This window comes from Delphinus delphis, chromosome 5 (genome assembly GCF_949987515.2).
Source record: "Delphinus delphis chromosome 5, mDelDel1.2, whole genome shotgun sequence".
Taxonomy (NCBI): Eukaryota; Metazoa; Chordata; class Mammalia; order Artiodactyla; family Delphinidae; genus Delphinus; species Delphinus delphis.
The window spans coordinates 26,250,405-26,277,406 of NC_082687.1; the positions used below are offsets into that span (position 1 = coordinate 26,250,405).

The 27,002-nt window shown below is 36.2% G+C and overlaps 1 protein-coding gene across 1 annotated transcript in view; it reads right to left on the reverse strand.

Moving 5' to 3' along the window:
- The window catches only part of TTC29 (tetratricopeptide repeat domain 29), a 255,509-nt gene that overhangs the window by 202,511 nt on the left and 25,996 nt on the right, over positions 1-27,002 (reverse strand). The window contains exons 5-6 of the mRNA XM_060011639.1: positions 12,309-12,532; positions 7,221-7,406 (exon numbers count right to left, since the gene is read on the reverse strand). Of these exons, the coding sequence (XP_059867622.1) occupies positions 7,221-7,406; positions 12,309-12,532 (410 nt within the window). The remainder of the gene's footprint in view (positions 1-7,220; positions 7,407-12,308; positions 12,533-27,002) is intronic.

The following is a 27,002-nucleotide window of genomic DNA, read 5'->3' on the forward strand; positions in this document are numbered from 1 at the left end:
CTTAAGCCTTTCTGCCTCCTACTTGTATCTTTCTGAAGACATTAAGAATTTTTCTAAAATGATCACATTTACAGGTTTGTTCTTCAGATTAATGTTTTGTTTTCCTTGTATTTTCTACATCCCTTTAAAAGACTAAAAAGAGCGGTCTTTTTAGTCCAGGTATTTAAAGGCAAGCAGAGTAGACAGTCTGCCCTAGGCTCTGCTCGCTGGCTAGGTGGAGCTAGTAGAATCCTCCACTTCTACCTCCAGTTGGTAAGAACAGCACTCACTCAGTACCAGTGTCTAGCAGGCATTCTTCTAGGACTGAGATTGGATCTTCTCTTCCTTTTACTGACTGCTTCTCTTCTATTTTAATTCGTTCTTTAAAATAGCTAGTCTTTGGTGGTAGAGCTCGTTTTGACACTTTTAGTCTTGCTCATGGTTCTATCTTTGTCCTAGTTCTTAAAAGACAGCACTCTGTGGTCATAATCTGACCCTGGTCTCTGTATGTTAACATCACTCCTTATTCAGAACTTCTAGATTTAAGCAGTAAGGGTTAACTTGTCCAGGACTGATACCCTGCAGGCCAGTTTCCTAGAAAAGGAGATGGACTCTAGCAAAATTCCAAGGAAACCAGTTAGGCTCAGTGCTTTTAGGACAACTAATTCTGACCTAGACCCTAGACTTAGACCCTAGAGTTCTTCTCTCCTGACAGGGGAGAGGTTGGGGCTCCCCAAATTATGAATGCCTATGTGGCAAGTCTTGCTATTTGTGTGCCATATCCTATGACTGCAACCACAAGGCAGAGACCTTATCCCCTGCCCCTCCCCTTTGCGCCCTCCCCCAGAGGGGCTGGTTGATCCTACCTCAAAAGATGAATGCTGGGCTGGCAGGATAGAGCGTGTGTCAAGGCTCTGCCATGTCATGTTGCTATTGTGTCTGGCCCCAATCAGAAAATACTCCCCTAAACATAGAGCATCCAATGAAAGGGCAATGGGAGACCAGCACACCTGCTCAGCTCCTGTCTCTCTGAGTTTTCTCAGAGCAGCACTGCTCCAGCAGGCCTGCTGTGAGTGCTGCTGACCCATTACTTTGTTAGCATGGCAGTTGTCTCAGCAAACTGGGCATCTCTCCAGGCCAATAACATGGCCTTCTGGAAGCAAGTCAGGGGACTGGAAATAGATCAAAGACCAAGATGGGAGTGGGAAGAGTCTGCTAGTGATGTTGTTGTGGTCAGCCTTCAGGATGGCTGGTTAGTGGCCATTAGCAGGAACTAGCCTTGAGAAATCCTTGGCAGTGGGAACCCTATGGGGTTAAGACTCTCAGTGATAGAATTCCTTTTTGTGTGTTTGTGTGATATGGGAAGGAATGGCCTAATACATGGTGAATACTTCGCTGAGAGGAAAGCTGAACTACTGCCCCTCATAAAATTCATGCAAAAAAAATGAAAGGGGGCATCTTCCCCATGACCACTAAAAATGGGTGGAGCATGTGTTAGGGAAGGACTGAGCAAGACAGGATAAGTGGACTTCCAAATTCTACTCCTTTCCATGAGATCAAGATTGTAAGGTAGATGGTCCCTTACAGTGGTGGATTCCTCCACAAATCTGTTGCTGTAGCTGCCTTTCACTACTGGATGCATCAGGGGAGAGGGGGACCATTCCACTGTATATTCACAACACTGCTCTTCTCCTCATTCCTTCCAGCCCCTGGCAAATCACACTGGGATACACCATCTAGAATGTGTCCAAAGAACTGACTGTCAACAATCAATTCTAGGCCCTGAACTGAGCAAGCCAACCAGGATAGCTCTTCTTCAGAAGTTCCCGGTCATTAGGAGAATTTGGGGTCAATGTTATAGATCTGGGTTAGCCTTTACTCAATCCCTATGCTAAAATCGCAGATGAAGGCCTGCAGAACTGGAAGATGTGCACTTTCCAAGCTGTACCTACAATGGCCTTCCCCTGCCTGTTCTCAGTGAACATGATCAGCACCCGTCGTTGTCACCCAACATATACTTCTAATCATCCTCCCGGTCTCTCAGGATGCGAGGTCTAGACCCCAAGCCCCCGTGGGTTGAAATGGAATGGATTGCTGACAGAGTGAGAGATGCTACATAGAAGCCACCCCTCTTTGAACTGGGGGAGAAGGAACATAACAAAAAGCTAGACAGAAATCAAGGGCTACCCTGACCGATACTAATCCTCTAGGCTAGCCCCTGCTGAAAACAGACTTGCCTCCTACAAGGCTCCGTGGAAACCAGCCAGTCTCAGTGCTAAGTTCATTAATCTGGTCAAAGGTGAGGCTTGGACTCAGATCCTAAGTCAATGGAAGGGGAGAAGGTGAAAGGTGTTGGTGCTTGCTCAACTGTGAATGCCAATTGATCAACCCTGCCACTGGTTTGCTCCCCACCAATAAAGCTGCACTGCGAGGCTTGGACCCTAGTCCCCTGACCCAACCACTAAATACTGACCTGGCAAGGGAGGATTGAAGTTAAGGTTCTGACACATCATCTTATTATTGTTGCCTTGGCCGCAGACCATACCTGGGGGGAAGTTGGTGCTTCCCTAGTCATGGCTCTTAAAAAACCCTCTCTCTCCCAGGCTCTGACACTGGCCCTGCTAGACCTCTGTGTGCTGCTCTAGAATGTATGTGCACATTTCTTTGAGGTCCAGGGTCTGAGAGCTTTCTCCAATGCTACACAGATGTGGTGTGAATACCACGCTTGTCCATTTGTCCTTCCAAATAGGTGACAATTCTGAAAGAAGATACAGCCACTGATGTGCTACAAGTATTTGTCAGACCACAACTACTCCACACCTGCTACCCCAGCAGATATTTCACCTGAAGAATGGGACTGCCAGCCCTTGCGCCAATAGAAGCCAGGCCATTGCATACTAGAGCACCATCTTCAGCAGCAGTGGGAACTAGAGCTTGTGCTCAACTCTGGCCAGGAGACTCTGGTCCCACATGTGCTTGTGGGCTGAACATTGGCCCTGACTGCACCCAGGTGCCCAGCCCTGTGACATGGTTTCTGCTCATGTTCATTTGCTCTCTAGTTCCCTGAGGGTGCTGGAGCCATGCCCTGGCCTACAGCTGCTTTGCTGGGCCTTGACAACCTGCCCTTTGCCATCTGCCGGCTGGTATCCTGCTTTTTTAATCTGAATGGGCACCTCTGGAACCAGGAGGATGCCACCTGCCCCTGAGCACAGCTACCGCCTAGCTGTTGCTGCAGGGCCTCCATATGTGGGGCTTGTCTGGACCAATCAGATCAGGTATGCGGAAGCTACACCATCATCACCTCAGGGGGACCCCCATATTCAGGTGAGCCCTCACTGCACTCTAGCCACATAGTTTAAGTAGTCCTAGTTTACCCTCCTCATAAAAATTCTACCCCAGATTACAAAAGCTGCACAGATAATTTTCACCATGGCTAAGTATATCAGATACTCAAAGTTAATCTCTAGAATTGCCATCAGCATCAACTCTGTCATTTTATCCATCAAATAATACATTTTATCCATCAAATAATACCAATAATATCCATTGGTTCTTGTGGCCAATGAACTGATTAAGGCCATAGAAAAATAGTTTAGATCTTTCAAAAAGTGGTTGCAAAACAAAATAACACAATCGAACTTAAAAATAGGTTTATAGTCAAAACTTTCTACGTATTATGGAATTTGGGTGCATTTTATCATGCTATGGGGTGGGGCATCTAACTGTGAGTAAGCCACTGACCCGTGAAGATAATATCACAGCAGCCCCACCCTGATCACATTTCCCAAACTCATCCTCACTCTCAGCTACTAAAATGATACAGTGCCATGGTTACTAATCGTATTAGTAGCCATTAGTAAGTGCTCCAGTATTTGTTGAATGAGTGAATGGAAAGATGAATGAATAAATAAATAAGTAAAGGAAGCAATGAATAAATCCTCCAATAGAAATACATTCACAGATTTTAAAAAATCAGAAGGCGAGAGAAATCAGGAGTTGTAGTTTAACGAGTATTGAGTGCCAGTTTTGCTGATGAAAAAGTTCTGGAGACCAGTTGCAGAATAGGGCGATTATACTTAAAACTACCGAACTGTACACTTACACATAGTTAAGATGGTAAATTCTGTTACACATTTTTTTATTGCAATAAATTTTCAAAAAATCAAACCAAATTTAAAAGTCAGAAATAAAATTTATAGGAAAATTCAGAATATGTTTATAATAGCTATCTGAACCTCAATGAGGCCACTCTTAAATTTTCATCAATGTAGCCCTGGCGTCTTCAGCCCTCATTTTCATATATTATTTCATATTTATTTTGTGACTTCTTTTTTTGGAGCCAGCAACTGACAGTTCCATTATTTGATTTCTCATAATTGGAGAATTTGATGCTTCCAATTATAAAAACAAAATAAGACTGAAAACAACTCTTATTCTTTTCAACTGAGGGATGTTCCTAGAGTAGAGAACAAAAAAGTGCTAAACTATACTTTAGTGTATAATTTTCAGGAATTTTCATCACTAGCACATCATGAAAGTAAAGCAATTCTTGGTCTGCATAGAGTAATGGCTGCTAGCACAGGCTCTGAATCCAGCTGACTTAACACTAGCCCCGCCACTAACCAGCTTAATTTCTTTGTGCCCCAGTATCCTCATCATTCAAAATGAAGTTAATAATTTCTAAAAGCTTAAAAAAGTATTTACATCACTGATGAAATGAGAATAATAATTTTAAAAAGCTTAAGCAAAGGTTTTACTTTGAATTTTACTTAAGCAAGAATTTATTCCATTTTTACAAATTGAAACACTAAACTCTACTTTTAACAATAGGCTAAGAGTTTTAACAGGTAACCTCTCAATTATAGTAAGTAATAACCCTTCAGTACACAATTCTATAATCACCTACGGTTCCACATTCAAAAACAAGCGCTGTTAACACATTGGTATATGATACATACCAAATATAATGATATTTTACATTGTGTTTTGAATCTTGTTTTCTATTTAACGTATCATGAGCATTTTCTCAAATCAATATACATTTGAGATTTCCTATACAATTTAGAATAAAATCCAAAGTCCTCAGCTTGTCCTACAAGCCCCAGTGTGATCCCAAGCCTCCTGGTCTAAACTTAGCTCCTTCCCGTCTACCCCCAACCTTCCTCACTGGGCTCCAGACAGTGCTCAGCATGCACTTGCCTCAGGGCCTTTGCACTTCCCATGTCCTCTCTCTAAAAACCTCTTCCTCCAGATTGTCATAAGGCTTACTCCCTCACTTTATTCATGCCTCACCTTCTAAAAGGTGAACACCTTATGTAAAGTAGCAACCACTATCTATCCCTTTGCCTTGTTTTATTTGTCATCACAGCACATACCAGTGCTTCATATGTTATATAGCTATGAGTGGTTAAGGCCTGTTTTTCCCGGTAGAATGTTAGTGCCAGGAGGGCAAAGATTTTGTCTGTCTTGTTTACTGTTTTATCCCCAGGTACTAGGTTCTAAACAAATATTTGTTGAATGAATGAATTTGGCTCTAGTTTGTAATTTCATGACTGCACAGAACTCTGTTGCATGGGTGTTGCTTAATGCTGCTAATCCCCTGTTTTGAGATATCATAAATTGTACTGCCATGGATACACTTAAACACATTCTCTTAAATATTTTTGGATTGGTTCTTCAGGGTTGAATTAGTGGGGCAGCTTCCTAACCATCCCTCCTTTCTCTTATTCCTCTTCCCACAGGGTGTATCACAGCCAGACTTCCATCACACTCCTTTCCTTGGCCTGAAGGTATAGCCCAAACTCTATAGAGTTTGGTTCAGCCCAAACTCTGAACGCTGGCATGTTCCTAGTTTGCCTTTCCATACTCAGTTCCCATCACTGCTCAGAAATATACTTTCCATTTTAACCAGGTTGCTCCTCTTATCAGTTTCTCTAATTATGCTTTCGTATGTAGTTCCCTCTTACAGAATATATTCCTGTTTCTTTACCCGCCTAAAGTCCACCCATCATCCAGATCCCCCACCAGTCCCTTCTGACTCCATCGTGCCTTCCTTGGATCTAGTTTGTACGATCTCTCACTTCTTTGAATTGTTCTGTTCTTCCCCATACCTATCACTCAAGAGAGCCCCTGACTATCAGCCACGTTCCAGCATCGACCGTGCTGTAGATTACAAAGTGCAATTTCCTGAAGCACAAAAACCTTTTCCGCTCCCTTCTCAAAGCCCTATGCAGTTCTAGCCACAAGATAATAAATATTTTCTAATTTAACTCTTTTGCCAAAGTCAAAACTCTTGTGGAAAATGAGACAGTGTTCTGAGGGAAGAAACAGAATTATTTCTGAGCAAATATTTTCATCTTCTCACATATTTTATTTGCATACTATCTACCCACTATCCTTCTATAAATAAATTTAATTCTTAACTTTCTGTTTGCAATCCTTATTAAACCACCAAATAAAATATGTTTCTAATGAATTTTTGTTGTCCTTTCAGACTTTGGCTTGTCTTAAGATAACATTATTAAGAATGACATTATTTTTAAAGGAACATTTCCTTCAGAAATTATTAAAAAATCACAATGGGGTGGTACCCGAGTTATATAGGTTATATATATGGGACTTGGGATGCTAGGAAAATCACAAAGTGTGCCCTTCCTTTTTCCCATTTTCATACATGAGAAATCAAGTTAAAATGAACAAGCAGGTCTGTAAGAAAGGAAAAGCATTTCAAAACAATGCAGCACATATGTGGACGAAGGATGTGTGTGGAGGCCTGGAGGAAGATGCTTTCCTTCTGTGATGACGCTTCTGGGAACTCTAGGCTGAGCACTCAGCAGAGGTATGACTGTAGCAATATGGAGGGTGAGTCCAAAGTTTCACTCCTTTGCTATTCTTTTTTTTTTTTTTTTTTCCTGCGGTACGCGGGCCTCTCACTGTTGTGGCCTCTCCCGTTGCGGAGCACAGGCTCCAGATGCGCAGGCTCAGCGGCCATGGCTCACGGGCCCACCCGCTCCGCGGCATGTGGGATCTTCCCGGACCGGGGCACGAACCCATGTCCCCTGCATCGGCAGGTGGACTCTCAACCACTGCCACCAGGGAAGCCCCCTTTTGCTTTTTAATCCCAGTAACTCACATTCTTCTACTCAGCCTCGGGTCTTTTTCTCTACCCCCATGTGCTTTCTGGTTGCCTGGACTTGGGATGCTTCAAAGCCCCCGCAGCAGCCTGACAAATGGCTACTCACCATCCTCCTCGAAGAGCAGCCCCATGTGTGCGTGCGCCTCGGCTTCCTTCTTCCCACCGTCAATTTTGATGAGTTGAGCAATCTGAAAACATCGTTCATAGAAGTGGTTCCTTACCCACTTGTCTTCAGAATTATTGAAGTAACAGGCCAGAGCATACAAGTTATTATAGACCTCTTCAAAGTATTCTTCAAAGAGAGAAAAACATCATAAAATGCATTAGAAAGATGTCTCAAGGTACATCCCTTCAAATGACAAACGAATATAGTGACATTTATCTTCTATTTTTCCTTAAAAGCATGATTAACCATTTAAAAAATGGAAATGCAAAAATTAATGTTTTAACTATTTAAATAATTACATTAATTAAAGGATGTGCACATGAGAAAAACAACAGAATTCTTTCGGAGAGCTTAGACCCTGTTAGAAATTGACATACTCTTTGGTTGAAACAGGAGTCTTTATATAACACAAAAAACCAGAATGATATCTACCAGCAATGTGCTCAGTTCTTTTGGAAGAAATGAGTATGTGGTATCAGCAAGTATTTTCCCATTGAGGATATGAAAATTATTTAGAGATTCCAGAGAAAGCAATGTTTCTTAACCATGGCTAAAAGATGAATGAAGAAGGCAGATGGAATCTGAAAATAGCAAGGTATTTTCACCCAGAAGAAAAGGCAAGCATGCAGCTTATAGATAGAAGAAATGATGATCACAATGACCACATAACCTCCTTACACTTTCTAGTGCTGTTTCTGACAATGTAAGTTACCAACAATGTTAAGAAAAAGTGGATTTCTATGCTTATCTTTTCTATGAGTATTTTTTTCTGCTGAAAATGCATTAATATTAGTCATCCTTCTCACTCAGTTACTAGTTTATTAGTTGTCAGTTTATTAAAACCCCCCTTTATTTTCCTAAAGTGGCATCTGACCTATTTGTACACAAAAAAGTATATTAATAAACTGTGAATCAGTCTTATAAACTCCACTGCAATCAGTCATAAACTTAAACAAAAATTGTGTTTAATTGTGCCTCACCCTCGTAAATTTCATTCTATTGGTGGATATGAACAAATTCATTACCTTTATGTTTCTTTGCATTTGTGCTTAAAGCACAGTAGTAAATGTGTGGTAGCCTCTGGATTACCCTTCCAAGGATTTTTAACAACAATAATTATCTATTGGAATTAACTGATATTAATTGAAGAGTCAACCTATATACTCCTGAAAGAATTACAATTATGAAAAGCATTTGTATATTGCCCACTGATACTCCTATAAGATTAAAATCAAAAGGCTCAGAAAAAATGACATTAGGCTGATTACCACAAAAATTAACTTTCAAAAACTGTACATAAGTCACTCCAATGTTTCCAAAGAAATTTCTAAAACCTATGTCATGTTCTAACAGACATTGCTTCATAATTCCATAGGAAATGAAGATTTATCTCAAAATAAGTTTTAGACCTAGAAATTAAAGTTAAAAACTGTTCTCCCTATCTCCCATTTTTGAAGGCACTGGGGATTCTGGAGACCATTCTGCTTTTTAAGGTATTCACAATAGGCAATAGCCTAGGTGAAAAGTAGAGGGTACCCTGAGCTATTTACTTAAAACGAATACTCTCATTTCGGAACTGACTTCTCCTATGCTTTATCTTTCCATTCTGAACCTTCTGCCTAATATGAATAGAGCACTAAAATATGTTTTGTAACATTTTATATTCTTTCTCATATTTAATGATTAGAGGGTTGCTGTTTTTTTAAAACCTGTAAATAAAACATTTCATATCTTCCATTTTAAAAAGTTACATGAAGAGATTTTTAAAAATATATGTAATCCTGAAATAATTTTTCCTTTTTTCAGTAATTAAACCTTAATAGAAAAACATTTCCAACATTTCATAAACGAAGTTTTTGGTTCTGTTTAGAATGAGTTATATAAGCTATTTAGATTACATACTTAAAGACTACTTGTCAGCTAAGCTATTTTTCTATGGAAAAATTGAATGTTTTTCAGAGTATTAAGTATAAAGGACTATATCAAGTTTTGAATCTTTGAATAATCCAAATATATGGTCTGTACCCTTTACATTCTAAGCAGTCTTTTCTCCTTGCTTGCGGAACACTTTCCTGAATTGTCAGCAGGTATATTTATAAGATGAAAATCAATTTTATTGTTGATTTATTATTGAGACCAATATTCATTATGCTACCTAAAAAGGAGATCTCATGATGAAATAAATTTGGAAAATGCTCTTGCTAATTTCCCTCTTTCAGTGAACCACACAATATACATGAGCATGTTAAAGGCTCTGATAAGTCCTGCAATAAACCAAACTGCTTAATGTATATGTTAATTCACCTGGTTGTTTCTCAAACTTATTTCACCAGACAATTACTTTTGCTTTACATAAACTGTATAAACATCCTGTGGGACTCTGCTTGAGTAGAACATACTTTGGGTATCTTAAATAAATGTTATTAGAAAAGAAAATTGCTGCTTAACCCTTAACAATAATTTAAAGTCAAGTGTAAATCATGTTTGAATTATCTATTGATTTGGCTACCCATTACCATTATTGCCATCTCTTCCCCAGTCCCAAGGGGCACAAGGCCCTAATCATAATGTTACAGATGGTACAGAGATGATTCACAACAATGGGAAATATAAGAAATGCTATCAGGGACAAAGAAACACTTTAACAAATAGAAAATAATCCAAAAAGAAATGACTGCCTTACTTTAAACACTTCTTTGCTATAAAACAGAAAGTGCTATTTTGAAAAGTAATTTAAATAACTCTAGGTTCCTGCTCTGCCAAGTCTCAAGGGACAGAATTGACCTGAGATGACTATTGTTAGTGCCACAGCTTTGATTACATGGACTTCACTGTGACCCTAGAGTGATGGTCTTTCCAGTGAAAAGCAATGAGAATACTCAGAGATATGCTGCTTCAAGATAACTGTCTCAGATTCCACAACCATATGGGGTGAAATCTTCAAGGCACTATTAAGAGATCTCTGTATTCTAGATTAAGTATGTGTGTGTGTGTGTGTGTGTGTGTGTGTATGGGTTTTAAGATTTAAAATTAATTCAAGTTAATAAGAGTTTCTGTGCATATCCCCTACACCATTTTCTGGGACATGCTTATTAACTCAATCACAATTTTTCTCCTATGAAGCTCATGTGTTAAATGTGAAAAAATTATACTCATTTTTAAAAAAGAGCATACAAATATTTACATGTCCTTCAACTGAAGTATTTCCAATAATACTTTTTTGCAATAATTTTAACTTTCTGTATTTTAACCAGGCAAAAGCCACTGCCTTTTGAAGTCGATTACCTTTCAGAAGAGTTGTCCTGAGCAAGAGGTAATTTTGTTCCATTTAACAAATGTAACCTCAGTTACCATGAATATATGATAAACCACTCAGTAAAGAAAATATTTCATTACCTGTACCATGTGTATAAGACATTGGCTATTGTAAAGTTTGGACTTTTAAAATATTTGGAATTGGAGAATCATTTTACTTTATATGTATATTTACTTTTCTTTAATAAAAGATTACAAATTAAAAGTTTTCTACCTTCAGATTATTCAGCATTTAGTTTCTTTACAATTACAAAATGCTTTACGACAAGTTTCTCATATTTATGACACTTTATGACTAGTGATGTGTTTGGCTCGTATTATGCTACTAAAATGAATGCTTCTATTTAAAACATTTAGTGAATGTGATTAATTCACCTTAGAAAATGACTGTGAGCAAATTTTATCTGCATCAATTCTATTTTCAGTAAAAATATCATTTCAGAGTTTGGGGCTGACACTAGAATGTAGGTTTTCTTACAATAGCATTTTAAACAGTTAATTTCTTGAGAAATTATATGTAAATCACACTTTAAAATTCACCAAAGGACTCTATTTTTAAAGTCAGTTCTGCAGTTAAATAATTTTCATTATACAAATAATCAAATAATCACCTCTTGTCTACACACACACACACACACACTCTAGTTCACATGTGGTGTTGTTAGGACTTTTGTATATCTCATATTTGTAAGTCAGATCACAACCAGATAGGAAATATGTATATTGACTCCACTATAGAGGGTAAAAGACTTCTGCTACCCCTCTGATGCTGTTTCTATGTCCCTATCAATTTTCCACATTGCAGCACTGGCTAACAAAACATTGTCTAATACTCTATTTTCCCATAGAAAGGCCTGAAATGAAGTACAGACATTGTCATGTTGTGGCCTGAGCTTCTCTTTTTGAGTCCTATGGTATTTTCACACAAAAAGTTGAACAAAAGGATTTGTTTGGTGAAAACACCAAATTTATATGCCAACTTTTTGGATTTCCTTTCTTTGATTATACAAAATGACCAATTATGAATATGTAAATAAGAAATACTTATGACAATATTGGTATAATTATAGTAGAGATTAAAATATTTTCTTCAATACTTGAAGCATATAGACTTTCTGGAAAATTTCAGGCTACCAAAAAAAAAAAAAAGGAATTTATTAGAGATGATGTGATGGAAAATATAAAATTAACAATTTTATTCGTAATTGTAAATTGCAGGCTTTTTATGTCTCCTCACTATTCACTAATAAAAATTCTCTGATAGAAATCTATAGAACTTATGGATAAAATCTTTAAATTACATTATACAAATACTAGAAAATAAGTATAACTGTCAAGTTATAGTACTCTGAAAGTGTCTCCTCAGTGAAAGTCAATAATCAGATTACACATAAAAAAAAAAAACTATGGAAAGATGTATAATTAATGATACCAAAGATTTTAATACATTGGAAAGGCCTGGAGATGTTATTAGGTGCTATTCATTGTCTTCCCTGGCTTAGAGTGACAACACCAGGATGGCTGTGTGTCTGGCTAGCCTTGTGATTCAGCGTTCTCTACCATTTATTCCATTTAGATGCTTAGCTGACTAGGTTGAATTGTGCTAAGGTGTCTCAATGTTTTAAATTCATACTTGAAACAATTTGGAACCTTCCCTCAGGTGCTCACTGTTCTGCCTTCTGCAGTGCTGCTTCCCCAAATCCATCCACTCACCTTTCCTTTCAGCTGCTTCGGCCCTGGTCAGGTAGTAGTAGAAGTGATCCAGCTTGTCAGGCTGCTCTTCCAGGGGTCTCTGCAGCCAGAAGAGGGACCTTACTTTTGCAGCCTCCCTCAGGGCATCCCACTTCTCCATCAGAGCAAAGAGCTCACTAAAAGACTTATGATAACCATCTCGCAGCATGTCCACACAGATGTTCTTCTTGTACGAGTTCCGGTAACTGGGAATAAGAACAGAACACTGAACACGTTATTTTAATCCTTTAAATCTGTGCAGTGTTTTGATCTTTATAATAATTAAAAGTTGAATCACACTGCATTTTTTTCCCTCAGTGGAAGCGCTGAAAACAATCTTGACCTCAAACACTTATAACTGAACAACTTCAGTTTAATGAAAGATGCCAGGAACTATCTAAATACAGTAATTTTAGTGAAATTACATTATAAATATATCAGTTCCAGAGCTGAGCTCCCTTTGATAAGGACAAATAAGCTAGCTGACTGATGTTTTAGTCTGTTTGGGCTGATATAACAAAATACCCCTGACTGAGTAGCTTATAAACAACTGAAATTTATTGCTCAGAGTTCTGCAGGCTGGAAGTCCAAGATCAAGGCTCCAGGAAGGTCGCCTTCTGCTGAGGGCCCTCTTCCTGGTTCACAGCCGGCATTTTCTAGTCATATCCTCACATAGTATAAGGAGCTAGGGAATAATCTGGAACCTTTTTTATAAGAGCACTAATCCCATTCATGAGCGCCCCACCCTCCTGACCTAATCACCTTCTAAAAGCCCCAGTGACCTACAGCTTTGGGGATTAGGATTTCAGTACATGAATTTTAGGGAACACAACATTCAGACCATAGCAACTGACAGTATCCAAAAATACTTAATACGTTAGCCACCCACCAAAACAAAACAAAAAAACCAGTAAGGCAAGCAAAATTTAAATGTGTTGTCGAATATCAAAACAAAGCTCTATTAAGTGGTTTCACTGTATATTATGGAGGTTCATTCATTCATTAATTCATTTACGCAGAAAATGTTTATTGAAATATCTTGCTAAATATATTTTAAAAATTATTTTCAGTTAGGACTAACTTAATGATTTGTTATGTACTATTTCACTTCTAACAATAATAAATCATACGCAAGGAGATGAAATGACAATTGAATAGCCCATTTATTTATCCAACAAATAGCTACTGAGTTTCCTGCTAAGTGCCAGGCATTGTTCTAGACCAAATAGACTCAATGCCCTTGTGAAGTGTATATTCTAGTGGGAGAACACAACCAACAAATAAGCAAACAAATCATAAATAATTTCAGACGATGAAAATTGCTATATAGGAAATAAAACAGGGTTATGGAATAACAGCTCTGTGGTGGCTATTATTACACTAAGCAAGAGGCCTAATGATATACCTTTATACTAATTATTTTACATTTTTTAAAATAGGAGACAATTAAATATTTAGAACTGACTTGATGTGCTACTACTATCAATAAGCATTTCAGTGTGGAGTGGAGACAGTCTGGAATTAGAACACCCAAGGTTGAGGTCAGCTCTTTCTAACCTCTCTGGACTTCATTTCTTCTCATCTGTGAAATGTGTATATTAATCTGTATTAATCTATGCCCTACATACATCACAGGATTCTTCTAAGAACCAAGCAAAATTATGTATGTGAAGATGCTCTGAGAAACATTAAGTCCTGCAATAGACTCACCCTACAGAGTTTAAAAAACAAATGCAACAAAAATGCCCAGCTCCCATCGCCAATAATTTTTTACTCAGGGGATCAGCTTAGGTCTAGAACAAAATACTTACAGTGAGAAAGGGAGTGGGGAGAGGGAAGTGAAAAAAAAAAGGGGGGAAAGACCCAGATCATGGACACCTCAAAGCCATGGTAAGAAGTTTGGACTCCAAGCTAAGAGTGGGATAGAGCCGTAGAAGGGTTTGGGTCAGGGAAATGAGTCAAAGAGATTGTCTTTTAGAAAAATCATATGGAAGGAATGTCCCAGCTGAACTGCAACCCTCCTCCTCCTGCACCTGGTGGCCAGTACAAGCCACCTGTTGTTATAGAACTAGTTCCCAAAGAGAGTAAGGAAACTGCAGTCCCAGGCCAAAAAGTCAAAAACCACCATCTTGTCAAAATGATGACCAAAAATATTTGAAGTGGAGAGGACAGGAGCTATCACAGATTTTTGTTTCTGCCCTTTAGCTGAGAGTGTGGAGAAGGAAACAGTGAGATGTTCAGAAGGGCCAGGTCCTCTTTCCTCTCCCCCCACCCCCCTGCCCCTACACAAGGGCATGGAAAGGCAGCAAAAGTCAATGCAGAGACTTTCTCAGCAGAAGAGGATTGGAACCAGCCCGCACAATGTCCCATAGCCTCTGAATGGTACGGGCCCAACACCGTAATTGTCTAGCGGGCTCCGAGTGTGTGACATAAGAGTTAATGGGAAGAGAGGGTTGGTATGTTTGCCACAATGTCGCTGGCCACAGCAAGGGGATGTGTGCTAAAAGGCTGTCGATGCGCTGCCCACTGGGGACGGAAGGGGGACACAGCTGTAACTCTGCGGATAAGAAGCACTGGGGAGCTACTGAAAGAGTCAGGTCAGCATATTTCCAGAGCTGACAGAAAAGTATGAATAGAGTACATCAGTGACGGACCCCTGGACAGCATCCCATAGGTGAGGAATGCATTCAACTCCAAGGAAGAGAAAACTCAGCTCACAGTGCCTTCAAAACTAGAGGTTTCTATTTCTCACAGCACAAGACACCTAAGGGTAGGCAGCTGCTGGCAAGTTCCATGGCCTGGCAAGTTCAAGGCTCATGCCTCTGGGATTATTTTATCCTTCCCCTCACTGGTCACTGGAGGGCTGCCCCGGCTCCAGACATCATGTCCACCTTCAAGGCAAGAAGAAAGGCAAGAGTTCGGTGGCATCAGCTGTGTCTTTCTCCATTATTGGGGAAAACAAAAGCATTCCTGCAACTTCTGTTGGAGTTCCACTTTGGTTCCATGGGTGAGAACTGTGTCACTTGGCCATCCCTGGCTGCAGGAGACTAGAAAAACAAATATCCTGCCTGTTTGGGGGCACACTGCTGCCCCCAAATGAAACTGGAGTTATGTTAGCAAAGAGGGAGAAATGGATACCAGGGAGGCAAGTTCAATGTCTATCACAAGGTCCTAGATTAAGATCAGGGAGTAAATGCTGACAAACTCCCACTCCGAAGTTTGCCAGATAAAACTGGGCAGGATACCCAGTTAAATTTGAATATCACATAAACCACGTATGATTTTTTCTTAGTATTATTACTATGCCCCAAATATTGCATGGGAATACTTACACCAAAAAACTTTGTTTTTTTTGAAACTCAAATTGAAGTGTATGTTGTATTTTTATTTGCAAAACCTAGTAACCCTATTTCCCTCTACCCTGCACCCATGCTGTGTTGCCTCTACATGGGAAAACAGGGTGAGGGGAAGTGTTAGAATCTGAAGAACCTGACAAATCACTGAATTGGACTGACTTTACCTAAGAGGGATGAGATTGGAATTTTACACTAGGGAGGATCAAGGCTTAGGGCCAGGAATTAAAATTAAGTCATAAAAAAACAAAGACTTTCAATTTAGCATGCTTGAGCTTGTTGACTCTGAAATTCACACCAGATCCAAGAGAACAGAAGCGGGAGCAGGGAGAAGAAACGGGAGACTCTGGTGTTCACGCAAAGGAGAGGACACGGGGGCTGAACTGAAGTAAGGCAGGGGGATAAATAGAAGTAGGTGGATTCAATACATATTTAGGAGATAAAAATACCGATTACTTGGTGACTGATGGGATGTTCGGGTTGATGGAAAGAGAAGAGCTAGGGTGACAACAGGAGTCGCGAGTGGGTATTTGGTAATTTGCTAAAGAGGGGAACACAAAAGAATGAACAGGTTTGGGGAAAGATAATAAGTCTGGGTTCAGATAACTTGAGTTTGAGGAGACTGAAGGGGACACCCAGATGGTACCCAAAAGGGCAGTATGAGGGATGGTAAGGAGGTTTGAGGGGACAGGGGTTGGAAATCCAACCTTGCCTCAAACAAGCACTGCCACACAGAGAACAAGCTTATGGTTACCAAAGGGGGAAGGTGGGGAAAGGGACAAATTAGGAGTTTGGGATTAACAGATACACACTGCTGTGTATAAAATAGATAAGCAGGGACCTACTGTATAGCACGGGGAACTGTATTCAATATCTTGTGATAACCTATAATGGAAAAGAATCTGGAAAAGAATATCTATATGTATACATATATATATATATATATATATATATATATATATACACACACATGTATATATAACTGAATCGCTTTGCTGTATACCTGAAACTAACACAACATTGTAAATCAACTCTACTTCAATTAAAAAACAACAACAAGCACTGCCACCTTTGTACGTCTACGCCTTGGCGCCATCATGTTTTCCTGTGAGTGAAGAAAGCATACTGGGGCAAAAAAATTATAAATAAATAAAAATTAGAACGTTGATTTAAACAATGAAAATAAGTACATGTGAGGAGGCCATCTCAGTTCTAAACCCAGCTGGGACAGAAATGCAGAACATCATTCCCTAGGCCTTATTTCCCTCACCTGGAAGACGAAGGTGCTCTGGCTGGATGTGGTCCACCCAGCATCTCGTTTCATGTCCACAGACTCCAAAGTATTTTTGGAAATGGCACATTGTGTGTCATCTTGGTGGGACTTGATTTCAAAGACTCCCTAGCCAAGGGGTGGATCAGTGACCCAAATTAAGCCACTGGCCTCTCTCACAGGATTTTGAATCTTGAGGCGAGAAACACAAAGATGTAGAAGGTTGCTGGAACTCAGTCAACCTGGTAGCGACATCCTGACTAGAGTTGCAAGTAGTTCTTGCTACCTAGATCCATTCAAGTGTCCCATGTCTTTTCTTTTGAGCCGGGTTCTCCCCTAAATTCAGCTAGTTACCAAATATCCTTCTAATAAAATCATTTCCACTTTATTTGGTCAGAATCAGTTTCTGCTCCCTGTGAGCAAAGAATACGAACTGCTTCAGAAGGGACTGTCTTGGTACCCAAGACATTTTTCAGCTTCAAAACATCCATGATATATAATTAATATCAATTTTTAAAATTTCTAGTAAATTTTTTAAAAAGACCATTCTTTGCAAAAGAGATTTCAAATAGAGATGTATTTAAAATGCCTATATAACTATGCTGATATCATCTCTATTTTATACACAGTTTTGTGTGCACACACATACGTACGTATGGTATTATTTAAGCCTCATTACTAATATCTGAAAGCCAGAAAGAGCAGTTAGTGTTTTACTAAATGGGTTCCTATTTCAACCTTCATAGTTAATGAATATCATTTCTTTTAGCCAGAATAATCTTCATCTTTTAAATTTGCTATCTGAAAATATTTATAAAATTGTATGTCAATTTCTACCATTATATGTGAATTTCTCAGGCTTTATATTTCATAACAGAGAATCATAGCCCAAGTTTACTTGCTTACAAAAAGGAATTTTTAAAAAACGCAAATAGAAATACAAAGAGAATCCAAATTCATTATTTTATTTATTTCATTTGGACATGAAGTTATTAGTCTTTGGTTTTATTTACATATTAAAACAAATACTTATCTAAATTAAAACATGCTCTTTTTAAGTATCAGAAGAAAAATCTCCTTGACCTGAAGTCACTATACTGGGTGGAAGCTAAGAATTCTAGTAAAATTTCTGGAGAGATTTGATATTATCGAGTTTGAGGAGAGTTCTCCTGACAGAAAAGAGGCCATTCATAGAAGTAGAAGTTGTGACATTCACAGATATGCTGAATATCTAGAAATTTACATCCTAAGGAAGATCTTTGCCACTGCAGATACCTAAGGCTTTACCAGGCTAAGGGATGTAGCTGGAGAAGAATGGTTTTAAGAATGGAATTAAGTGGTCATGCATTTCATATGGATTTTTATTACTATTTAAAGGCATTATTCAATAGAGATTCTAAATATTTTGAATTTACATCCAAATTTCCCCAAAACTTCTAAGTTAAAAAAAAATCTGTATACTGGAATAAAGTAAATCTGAACAATCTGACATAACTCCATAGCAGTTGAATGTGTGGAGATGCTGGGAAATGGGGAGTTTTCTATTAAACAGCCACAGAGGAGATATTATATCATTTTTAAATTCTACCTTAAACCATTTTGAATAGCTACTATTTATAGAGCACCTACGATGTGTCAAACATCATTTCTAAATCACACAATAACTCTACAAATACTACTTCCATTTTTACAGATAAAGAAACCATCTTCAGTGAGGTTGTGAGTTGCCCAAAATCATATAAGCTAATAAGTGGCAGGGGTGGGTTTCATACTCAGGTTTCTCTGATTACAAATTCTGAATTTTTTCTCTTTACCACATTGCCTCCTATTATATCAAATATCGTTAAGTTTTCTTCTCCTCCTCATCATGCACACATTTTTTGGGTTTATTTGTATTGATTGTTTAGAAATTTGACATCATTATACAAGTATGATGTCACTCTCCAATTAGAAAGCCATTATCTTTCTTGGGAGTAACATATACACACCATTATATGTAAAATAGATAAACAACAAGGACCTACTGTATAACACAAGGAACTATACTCAATATTTTGTAATATACATATATATATAACTGAATCACTTTGTTGTACATCTGAAACTAACACAACATTGTAAATCAACTATACTTCAATCAAAAAGAAAAAAAAAGAAAGCCATTTTCTTTATCCATGTTAATCCACATTTGTGCTGGACTGGGGAAAGAGACTGGTGTTATTTTGTGACTCAGAGAATCCCCTTCCTTAAAATGAGGGAGCAGACAACCAGTAGCATCCGTGCAAAGCAAATTAAATAGATGCGATTCCCACACAAGGGTGTAAAGTCTAATGGGGAAAACACTGACAAACATAAAACAAACATAAAAAAGGATAATACTGTACAAATATGAAAAACATGAATGAATAGCTATGTCAATCTATCTTATTCTCTTTGTACTTAGGTATTTATACTAGTTATTACATGACCTTTCAAAATTAAAATGCATTATCAACTATTCTAGTATATGATTAATATATTTAACATATTTTTTCATAAGTCACACTGAAATACTGTATCAAGGTGAAGCTGCACATTCAGTAAAATATTTCAAAAGCAGTTCAATAAGCTCACTACTTTAAAACAAGATCATAAAACTTTTATCTAATCTGACAAAGATAAACTCAAAAGATATGCTATACCTAATCAAAAGTCAGGATAATACCTTTATTCCATTAAGTTAATATTTATAAGTCACTAGTGGGTTATCTATGTGCCAGTAACAACAGTCTTACATTCATATTGTAGGGATAAATGTTATTGGAATCACGACGGGATAATTACATTGACTCTTAAATGAATACTTAAATAGCTTCAGTTAATATAATTTCCATGGAATAAAGTGAGTCTCTATTCTTACTCATACTTTTCAGTGTAGGTAGATATTAGGTATAATTTGAAGGAAAAAATCCATTTCTTCACACACACACACACTCACACACACTGATAAAACTCATATCTCGTATGGATATGTTTTATAGTTTTTTTGTGTGTATGAAAAGGATACTTTTCTTTCCTAAAAAGCTAAAACAAGGACATAGCATTTCTTTAGCCACATAAATACATAAAGAGAGAGGAATTAGAAAGAAAAAAATTAATTATGTTTTAAATGATTTTACTTTAAAAGCATATAGAATGCTTTTCCAATGAAAACGGAAAGCGTTTTTCTTAATATTACCCACTTAGGTTTTTAACGATTGATATGGATTAAGAATACTATCACTCATACGTATTTTTGTGTAATAAACCATTGGAGTTGAGATTTTTAGAACTTTAAATTTATTTTCTATGTACTTCAAAACAGAGCAAGAAAAAAGTTTCAATACAGAAAAGGCTCTTTTTAAATTTAAAGGATTTCCAATGAGTTGACTGGTCTCTGGGGGCATCTACTGGAAATTTCACAAACTGCAGTCACATCATGTAAATGTGATAACTTTCATTATCCATTTTAATACAGATATTACTTTAATTGGTATGCAAATAAGGTGACTCTCAAAGAAGATAAATGTAAAGTTATGCATGGTATTCTATCTCATCCATCTGGTAACAACAAAACATGTAGCTGTCTTTGGGATCAGTCAACAAATACTCAACTGTTAAAAATGTAAATAGGGCAGGTGGCATATCACAGATTAACAGTTTCCAAACCATCCAATTCTCAAGCTTGGAAAAAATTAAAAATATATTCTAGAGAGAAACATATACATACTTAGTAAGGAATTTTTATTAATCCAATTAAATGCATATAAAAAGCACTTTTGGGCTTCCCTGGTGGCGCAGTGGTTGAGAGTCCGCCTGCCGATGCAGGGGACACGGGTTCGTGCCCCGGTCCGGGAGGATCCCACATGCCGCGGAGCGGCTGGGCCCGTGAGCCATGGCCGCTGAGCCTGCGCGTCCGGAGCCTGTGCTCCGCAGCGGGAGAGGCCACAACAGTGAGAGGCCCGCGTACCGCAAAAAAAAAAAACACTTTTAAAATTATGATGGTTTCTCTAAAACAAATTCATTTTGTATCTCAGTATGTCCACGAATCATAAATAACCTGGTAATCAGTACTTATTTTCTATATAATTTAAGTTGACTATTCATGTGTTACTATCTCAAAAAGTATTTAGAATTTGTTATACTTGGAACAAAAGAATGTATCTATCATTATAATTAATACTGCAATTAGAATTAGTTATTAATATAAATATTGTTATTAATTTTCCTTAACATTTTTGGAGAACTTCTTTAAGAAAAATGAACATATAATGAACATGATACAATCATTGCAGCTCATATATATATTTTTTTTTTTAAATTTTATTTAGTTAGTATTGGCTGCGTTGGGTCTTCGCTGCTGTGTGTGGGGAGCAGGGGCTAATCTTCGTTACGGTGTACGGGCTTCTCATTGAAGTGGCTTCTCTTCTTGCGGAGCATGTGCTCTAGGTGCAGAGGTTTCAGTAGTTGTGGCTCGTGGGCTCTAGAGCGCAGGCTCAGTAGTTGTGGTGCACGGGCTTAGTTGCTCCGCGGCATGTGGGATCTTCCCGGACCAGGGCTCGAACCTGTGCCCCCTGCACTGGCAGGCGGATTCTTAACCACTGTGCCACCAGGAAAGCCCCTCATGCATAGTTTTAACATATATTTAAAATAAACCAAATAACTCATAATATTATTGCAGTTGTGACTAATCTTGTAACAGGAATTTTTAATATCACAGGCATTATAACAATCTTGATTTTCTTTGTAAAATATATTGGTCATATTTACTTTAAGAGAAAATATTTAAAATAATTATGAAGCTATATCTATTGTGCTATACTTAATTGTACTATAATATATTTTTATTGCTATAATTTTATATAAACCCCTCTAATAAAGATTGAAATATTTAACATTTTAGCTTCATTCCAAAGAAATACCACTAACGCATGTGTAAGTTTATAGTTTCTGGAAACTTCACTAGAATTACCATCCAAATAAATGTGATATCACCTTTAATTGTATAAACCAAAAAAACTAATCAACATAAAATGTTGTCAAATCAGAACATAAGTTATTAATATAGCAGGACTTTTGTTTCAGTTTAGATTTAGATTCATTTTATAGCTGTATGTACTTGATAACTAACTAAATAAATAAATAAATTTCATCCCCAAGAGGTTATGGAATATAATTTTTTGTGATTTTCTAAACAATTAGAAGTTTTGCTAATTTGAATTTTTAGAGGAAACTGTTACATATACAAGTTTTGCTTTGTGTTTTTTGAAAATACAAATTTTCACCTATTAATAATCAAACTTAGAAAGCACAGTTAGATTTTCAACATTTTAAAGGTATATGTACATTGAAATATTCCATTTGGAAAACAATTATTTAACTAAGTTCAACCTTTAATTCTTTTCTAAAAATGTTAATAATAATAACTAAGAGAGTTTACCCCATGGCATTTTGTAAATGTGACTGTTACTAATTTAATTCTTTCGACAAAAAATAAAATACTAAAAAATCTGATCAGCAAAGAATTCTCCCAATAGCACAGTAAGAATTCACTTCAACATGAGTGATTTTTATTTTAGGATATATGGGCTATAGGTGTAGAATGGAACAAAGATGATTTCTCAGATTCGATTATGTTAGAGCTGGTATTTAGCACAAAAGGCAGTAACTTTTTGTGAGATCAATAAATGTTAATCTGTCAAATAGTATTTTTGCTGGTGATCATTAGCCTTTATCAGAGGAAAGCTGTGGTTATTCAGCAAGCAGTACTGACTGCAATCCTTACAATGTCTTTAAACGATTCCCTTAATAATATAAAGGCTTTTTTTTATGTGTATACCCTGTAAGAATGATTTACTCAAATGATTTCCATTCAGTCAAATATCTGAAGTACAGTGATCATCATCAATCAGGAAGGAATAAACTATGCATCAATCAATATAAGGTATTACCAAAATATTTACCCATGTAGCTGTCACACACATTTTCTTTACTGAAAGATTTTCTTTACTGGAAAAATCTCAAACTTAAACACATTTTTAAAGTATTTCATTAGCAGTTCAGTGAAAAAGCACCAGAAGAAACCTCCTTATGTGAGGCTAATTACAGATATAATCTTTATAAATGGCCTTATTACTTTCAAACCCCTTCAAGAAATTCAAACTTTTTAATGAAAGAATGTTTCATGCCAAAGATCAAACATGGAAAGGTATAAAATGAATGTCATTGTTTATGAAGAATTTTCAGGGAACATATTTTCAACCCAGAAGTACCACACTTGAATCCAAATACCTTTGGCTAAACGAAGCAATCATATCAAGTCTTGTACTTTCAATTTACACTGTAACTTTCCAATATAGGAAAACATAATTATATAACCAATTTATATTGATTATATTGTTACTTATCGAGTTAAATATAGCCTGAAAAATAAAGCCTAAAAATAACCTTAGCTTTTGGATTAAGTTATAATGATTAAAAAAAAAACTGAATAAATAATATCATCCTGTCAGATTCTGTATCCTACTATCATGGCAATAAATGTAAGAAAAACAAAAAATAAGGTTCATGCTACAAACAATGGACTATACACACATGTAAACATGATCATTCTAGCTCAACGCCATATTTTTGTCTAAATTAGTACTGACAGTTTTAATTAACATAAAACTCCATATAATATGAGTCACTGTTTTTTTTTTAAACAATTCAGTGATTGCTCTCCAAATTTCTTGAAATTCAATTACTTAGGAAATTTTGTCTCAAATAATATCACTTAAAACTTTTCTTTCAATTCTTCATCTTTACACCTTTATAAATAAAAGAACTATCAATTTTCCACATAAATTGAGGGAAATAATCAAACTTTAATAAAGATGGAAAGCTGGAGAATATAAAGACAAAACTTAGTAAAAACAACAAGTTGCATTAAAAAGAAAACTTCAGCTCACTGTATTTTTTTTTTACTAAAGTATGTCATACATTTTATCTTTGCAAGAGTTTGACGAATTTTGCAAGTAAAATTCTGTTTCCTCTACACTTGCTAATAGTCATGAGAATCTGTAGTTTGCACCTTCCCATTAAAAATGTATTGTATTTTTTTGAAATTATTCACCCCGCCTTTTATCCAGATCATGTCTTTGAAAGGAGGAAGTAGATAATAAATGGAATAATTCATGATTTCCCATTAAATATGAAACTTTCTTTTGCAGAGTTTAGAAAATGAAGTTCTACATAATGTACAAAAGTTGATTAGAACTTTTTTAACCTTTTCAGGAAAAAACCTTTCACATTAAACAACTGCATGTGGAGGTTTTCTTTGGGAAAAGTAAACCAATCAATTCCTTATACCTATGGCTTTATCATACATATTCAAATGTTGCTCTTTCCAAACATATATCCCTTTATAATGTGTAAGTAGTTTTCAGCAATGTAATGGAAGACAGCATGAGGGTAAATAATAAAACCTACATTTAGATGTCTCTTATTATGGCATTTCTTCTAGTGAGGTAATATTTTGTCATGAGAAAAAAATATGTACCTTTATAAAACTTTTCCTTGCAAAACTAGCCGTTGGGATCTGTTAACTACATTCTTTTTCTTTTGCCTTTTTTAAAAATTAATTTTAATTGGAGTATAGTTGCTTTACAATGTTGTGTTAGTTTCTACTGTACAGCAAAGTGAATCAGCTATACGTATACATATACCCCTCTTTTTTCTTTTGCCTTTTTTTAAGATTAAAAAAACCCAAAAAACAAATGATTTTTAGGCTCATTCTTGCTCTATCATTCTTTATTTCTTAGATGAGAAATCTGGAGTAAATTTAACTGAAGATAAATGTCAAGTTCTGACTATTTTAGGGCAGCTGGTGACCTCATTAGGTTTTTAAAAATTTTTTGTGTCATAATTCTTTCCAATAAATATATTTCAATTTTCCCCATATCAAAAAATAAATCAAGAATATATTTTCCCCTTTCAAACATGAATGCTTAAAAAGGTAACTACCATGTTGTAAGCCATGTGAAGAAACCTTTCATACTGTGTGCTCTTTATTAACCGTTGCAAAGGAGGTATGCATTACACATACAAACAGTGAAGCCAGGATTTCTCACAAACTATATGTACACAGTGATCAAACTTCCAGAACATACTTTTCATTTTACATGTAGTAAAAACTAAATTAATAAAAACAAAAAATAAGTTGATAATTTTTAAGCTTTTTTTCAGACATCTGTATATAGCTATCTTATTTTCCTGAATGTTGCATTTTATTGCATTTCCTGAATGTTAATTTTATTGCAGCTATCTCAAACATTTAGGAAATTCCTACTTATAACTAAGACCTTAGGGTATATCAAATCAAATATGTGCATCAATAAGAATATTGGAAGAACAAAAGGAAGTATTTGTGAGAAGATAAAATAAAAGAGCCTTGAATTCAAACTTTTAAAAAATTGTACAAGATAGATATATAGTAGGGATTATAACTTCCTTGAGATGGAGAACATGTTATTTGTTCCTTTTGTATTTTTTTATAATAGCGCAAATGTCAACACAAATAAAGATTATATAATATTATTAATATCAAATAAAATAGAATCAGGGCATAAAAAAATTAAAAGAGCATATGAATATTAGAGATTCATAAATAGATTATTTTACTGAGAAATATGGCAGCTAGAAAACAATACTCCTAATAACAATAGCTTCAAAATATGTAAAATTCACAGAAAAAGGAGAAATTGATCTTAATATATTTTTTCAGAAAATTATAAATTAAATAGAGGGAAAAAAGATTTGAATAACAATTGTCTAGCTTAATTGAAATAACAGGCTCAATCTAATTATTAGATTCTGATCATTTTCTGTATGAGAACTATCTACCAAATAGAAAATATATATTTAGTTTTCAGACATACAAGGAATATTTATAAAATTAATCATGTACTGGCCACACTAAAAATGTCATAAACTGATATCACATATGGCACATTTCCTGAGCACAAGTATATATTCACTCCTCAATCCTGCATTCCCTCTTGCAAAAAAAAAAAAAAACCAAAAAGCCACAAGAAAAAACTATTCACCTGCAAATTTATAAATACACTTCTAGTTTATTCATGGCCAAAAGGGGAAACCACTGTAGAAATTTTCATACACTTAGAACTGAAAGAAAAAAATTAAACATTAAATCCTGGGGGAAGAAATCATCATGGTATTAAAAGGAAATTTATAAGTTAAATTCATTTGTTAGAAAACAAGAGCAACACTTGGGAGTGAAAAAGCTAGCTTTCAACTTAGGATGCTAGAAATAAAATCCTAACAAATTAAACAATGGCATGAAGTCAAATAAAGGACAGGGAGGGAAATATTAAAGGCAAATGTATGAATTCATAAAATAGAGAACAAAAAGTGTGACCCATAAAACAAACAAACAAAAAACCTGGTTATGTGAAAAGACAAATAAATTTTGCAAGTACTTTATAATCAAGAAAAACAAAAATAGATAAGTCATCAAAATTGTACCAGGAATGGAAGTGATAATATATCTTCTATTACAATTATAGTAACTGCTAACTTTTAGTGTAGCAAAAGAAAATTATGGGTTAATATTATTATAATTTAGATACAAATTTCCCTCATACCACTCCCCAAAAAAAGAACTCATAGCAAACTAAAAGCATAATGAATAAGTAGGGTTTATCCCAGAATTCCAAGAACGGTTCAAAATTAGAAAATCTCTTAACTTTATGATAATCTCAGGAGATGTTAGAAAATTATTTAGTAAAGTTCAAAACTCATTTATGATTAAGAAAAGTGGAAACTAAAAACTGAATTCTCTATCTTGGTAATATGTATCTATTAAAACCCTATAGCATAAAGCTTCATGTTTTGGGATACATTAGAATCATTTCCACTACAGTAAGGAATTTGAAGGGATCCCTGCTGTCACTCCTATTATTTAACACCATGTACTGTTAAATGGACGTTCTTGCCAATGTGGGATTCAATATTTTAATGATACCAATTCTCCTA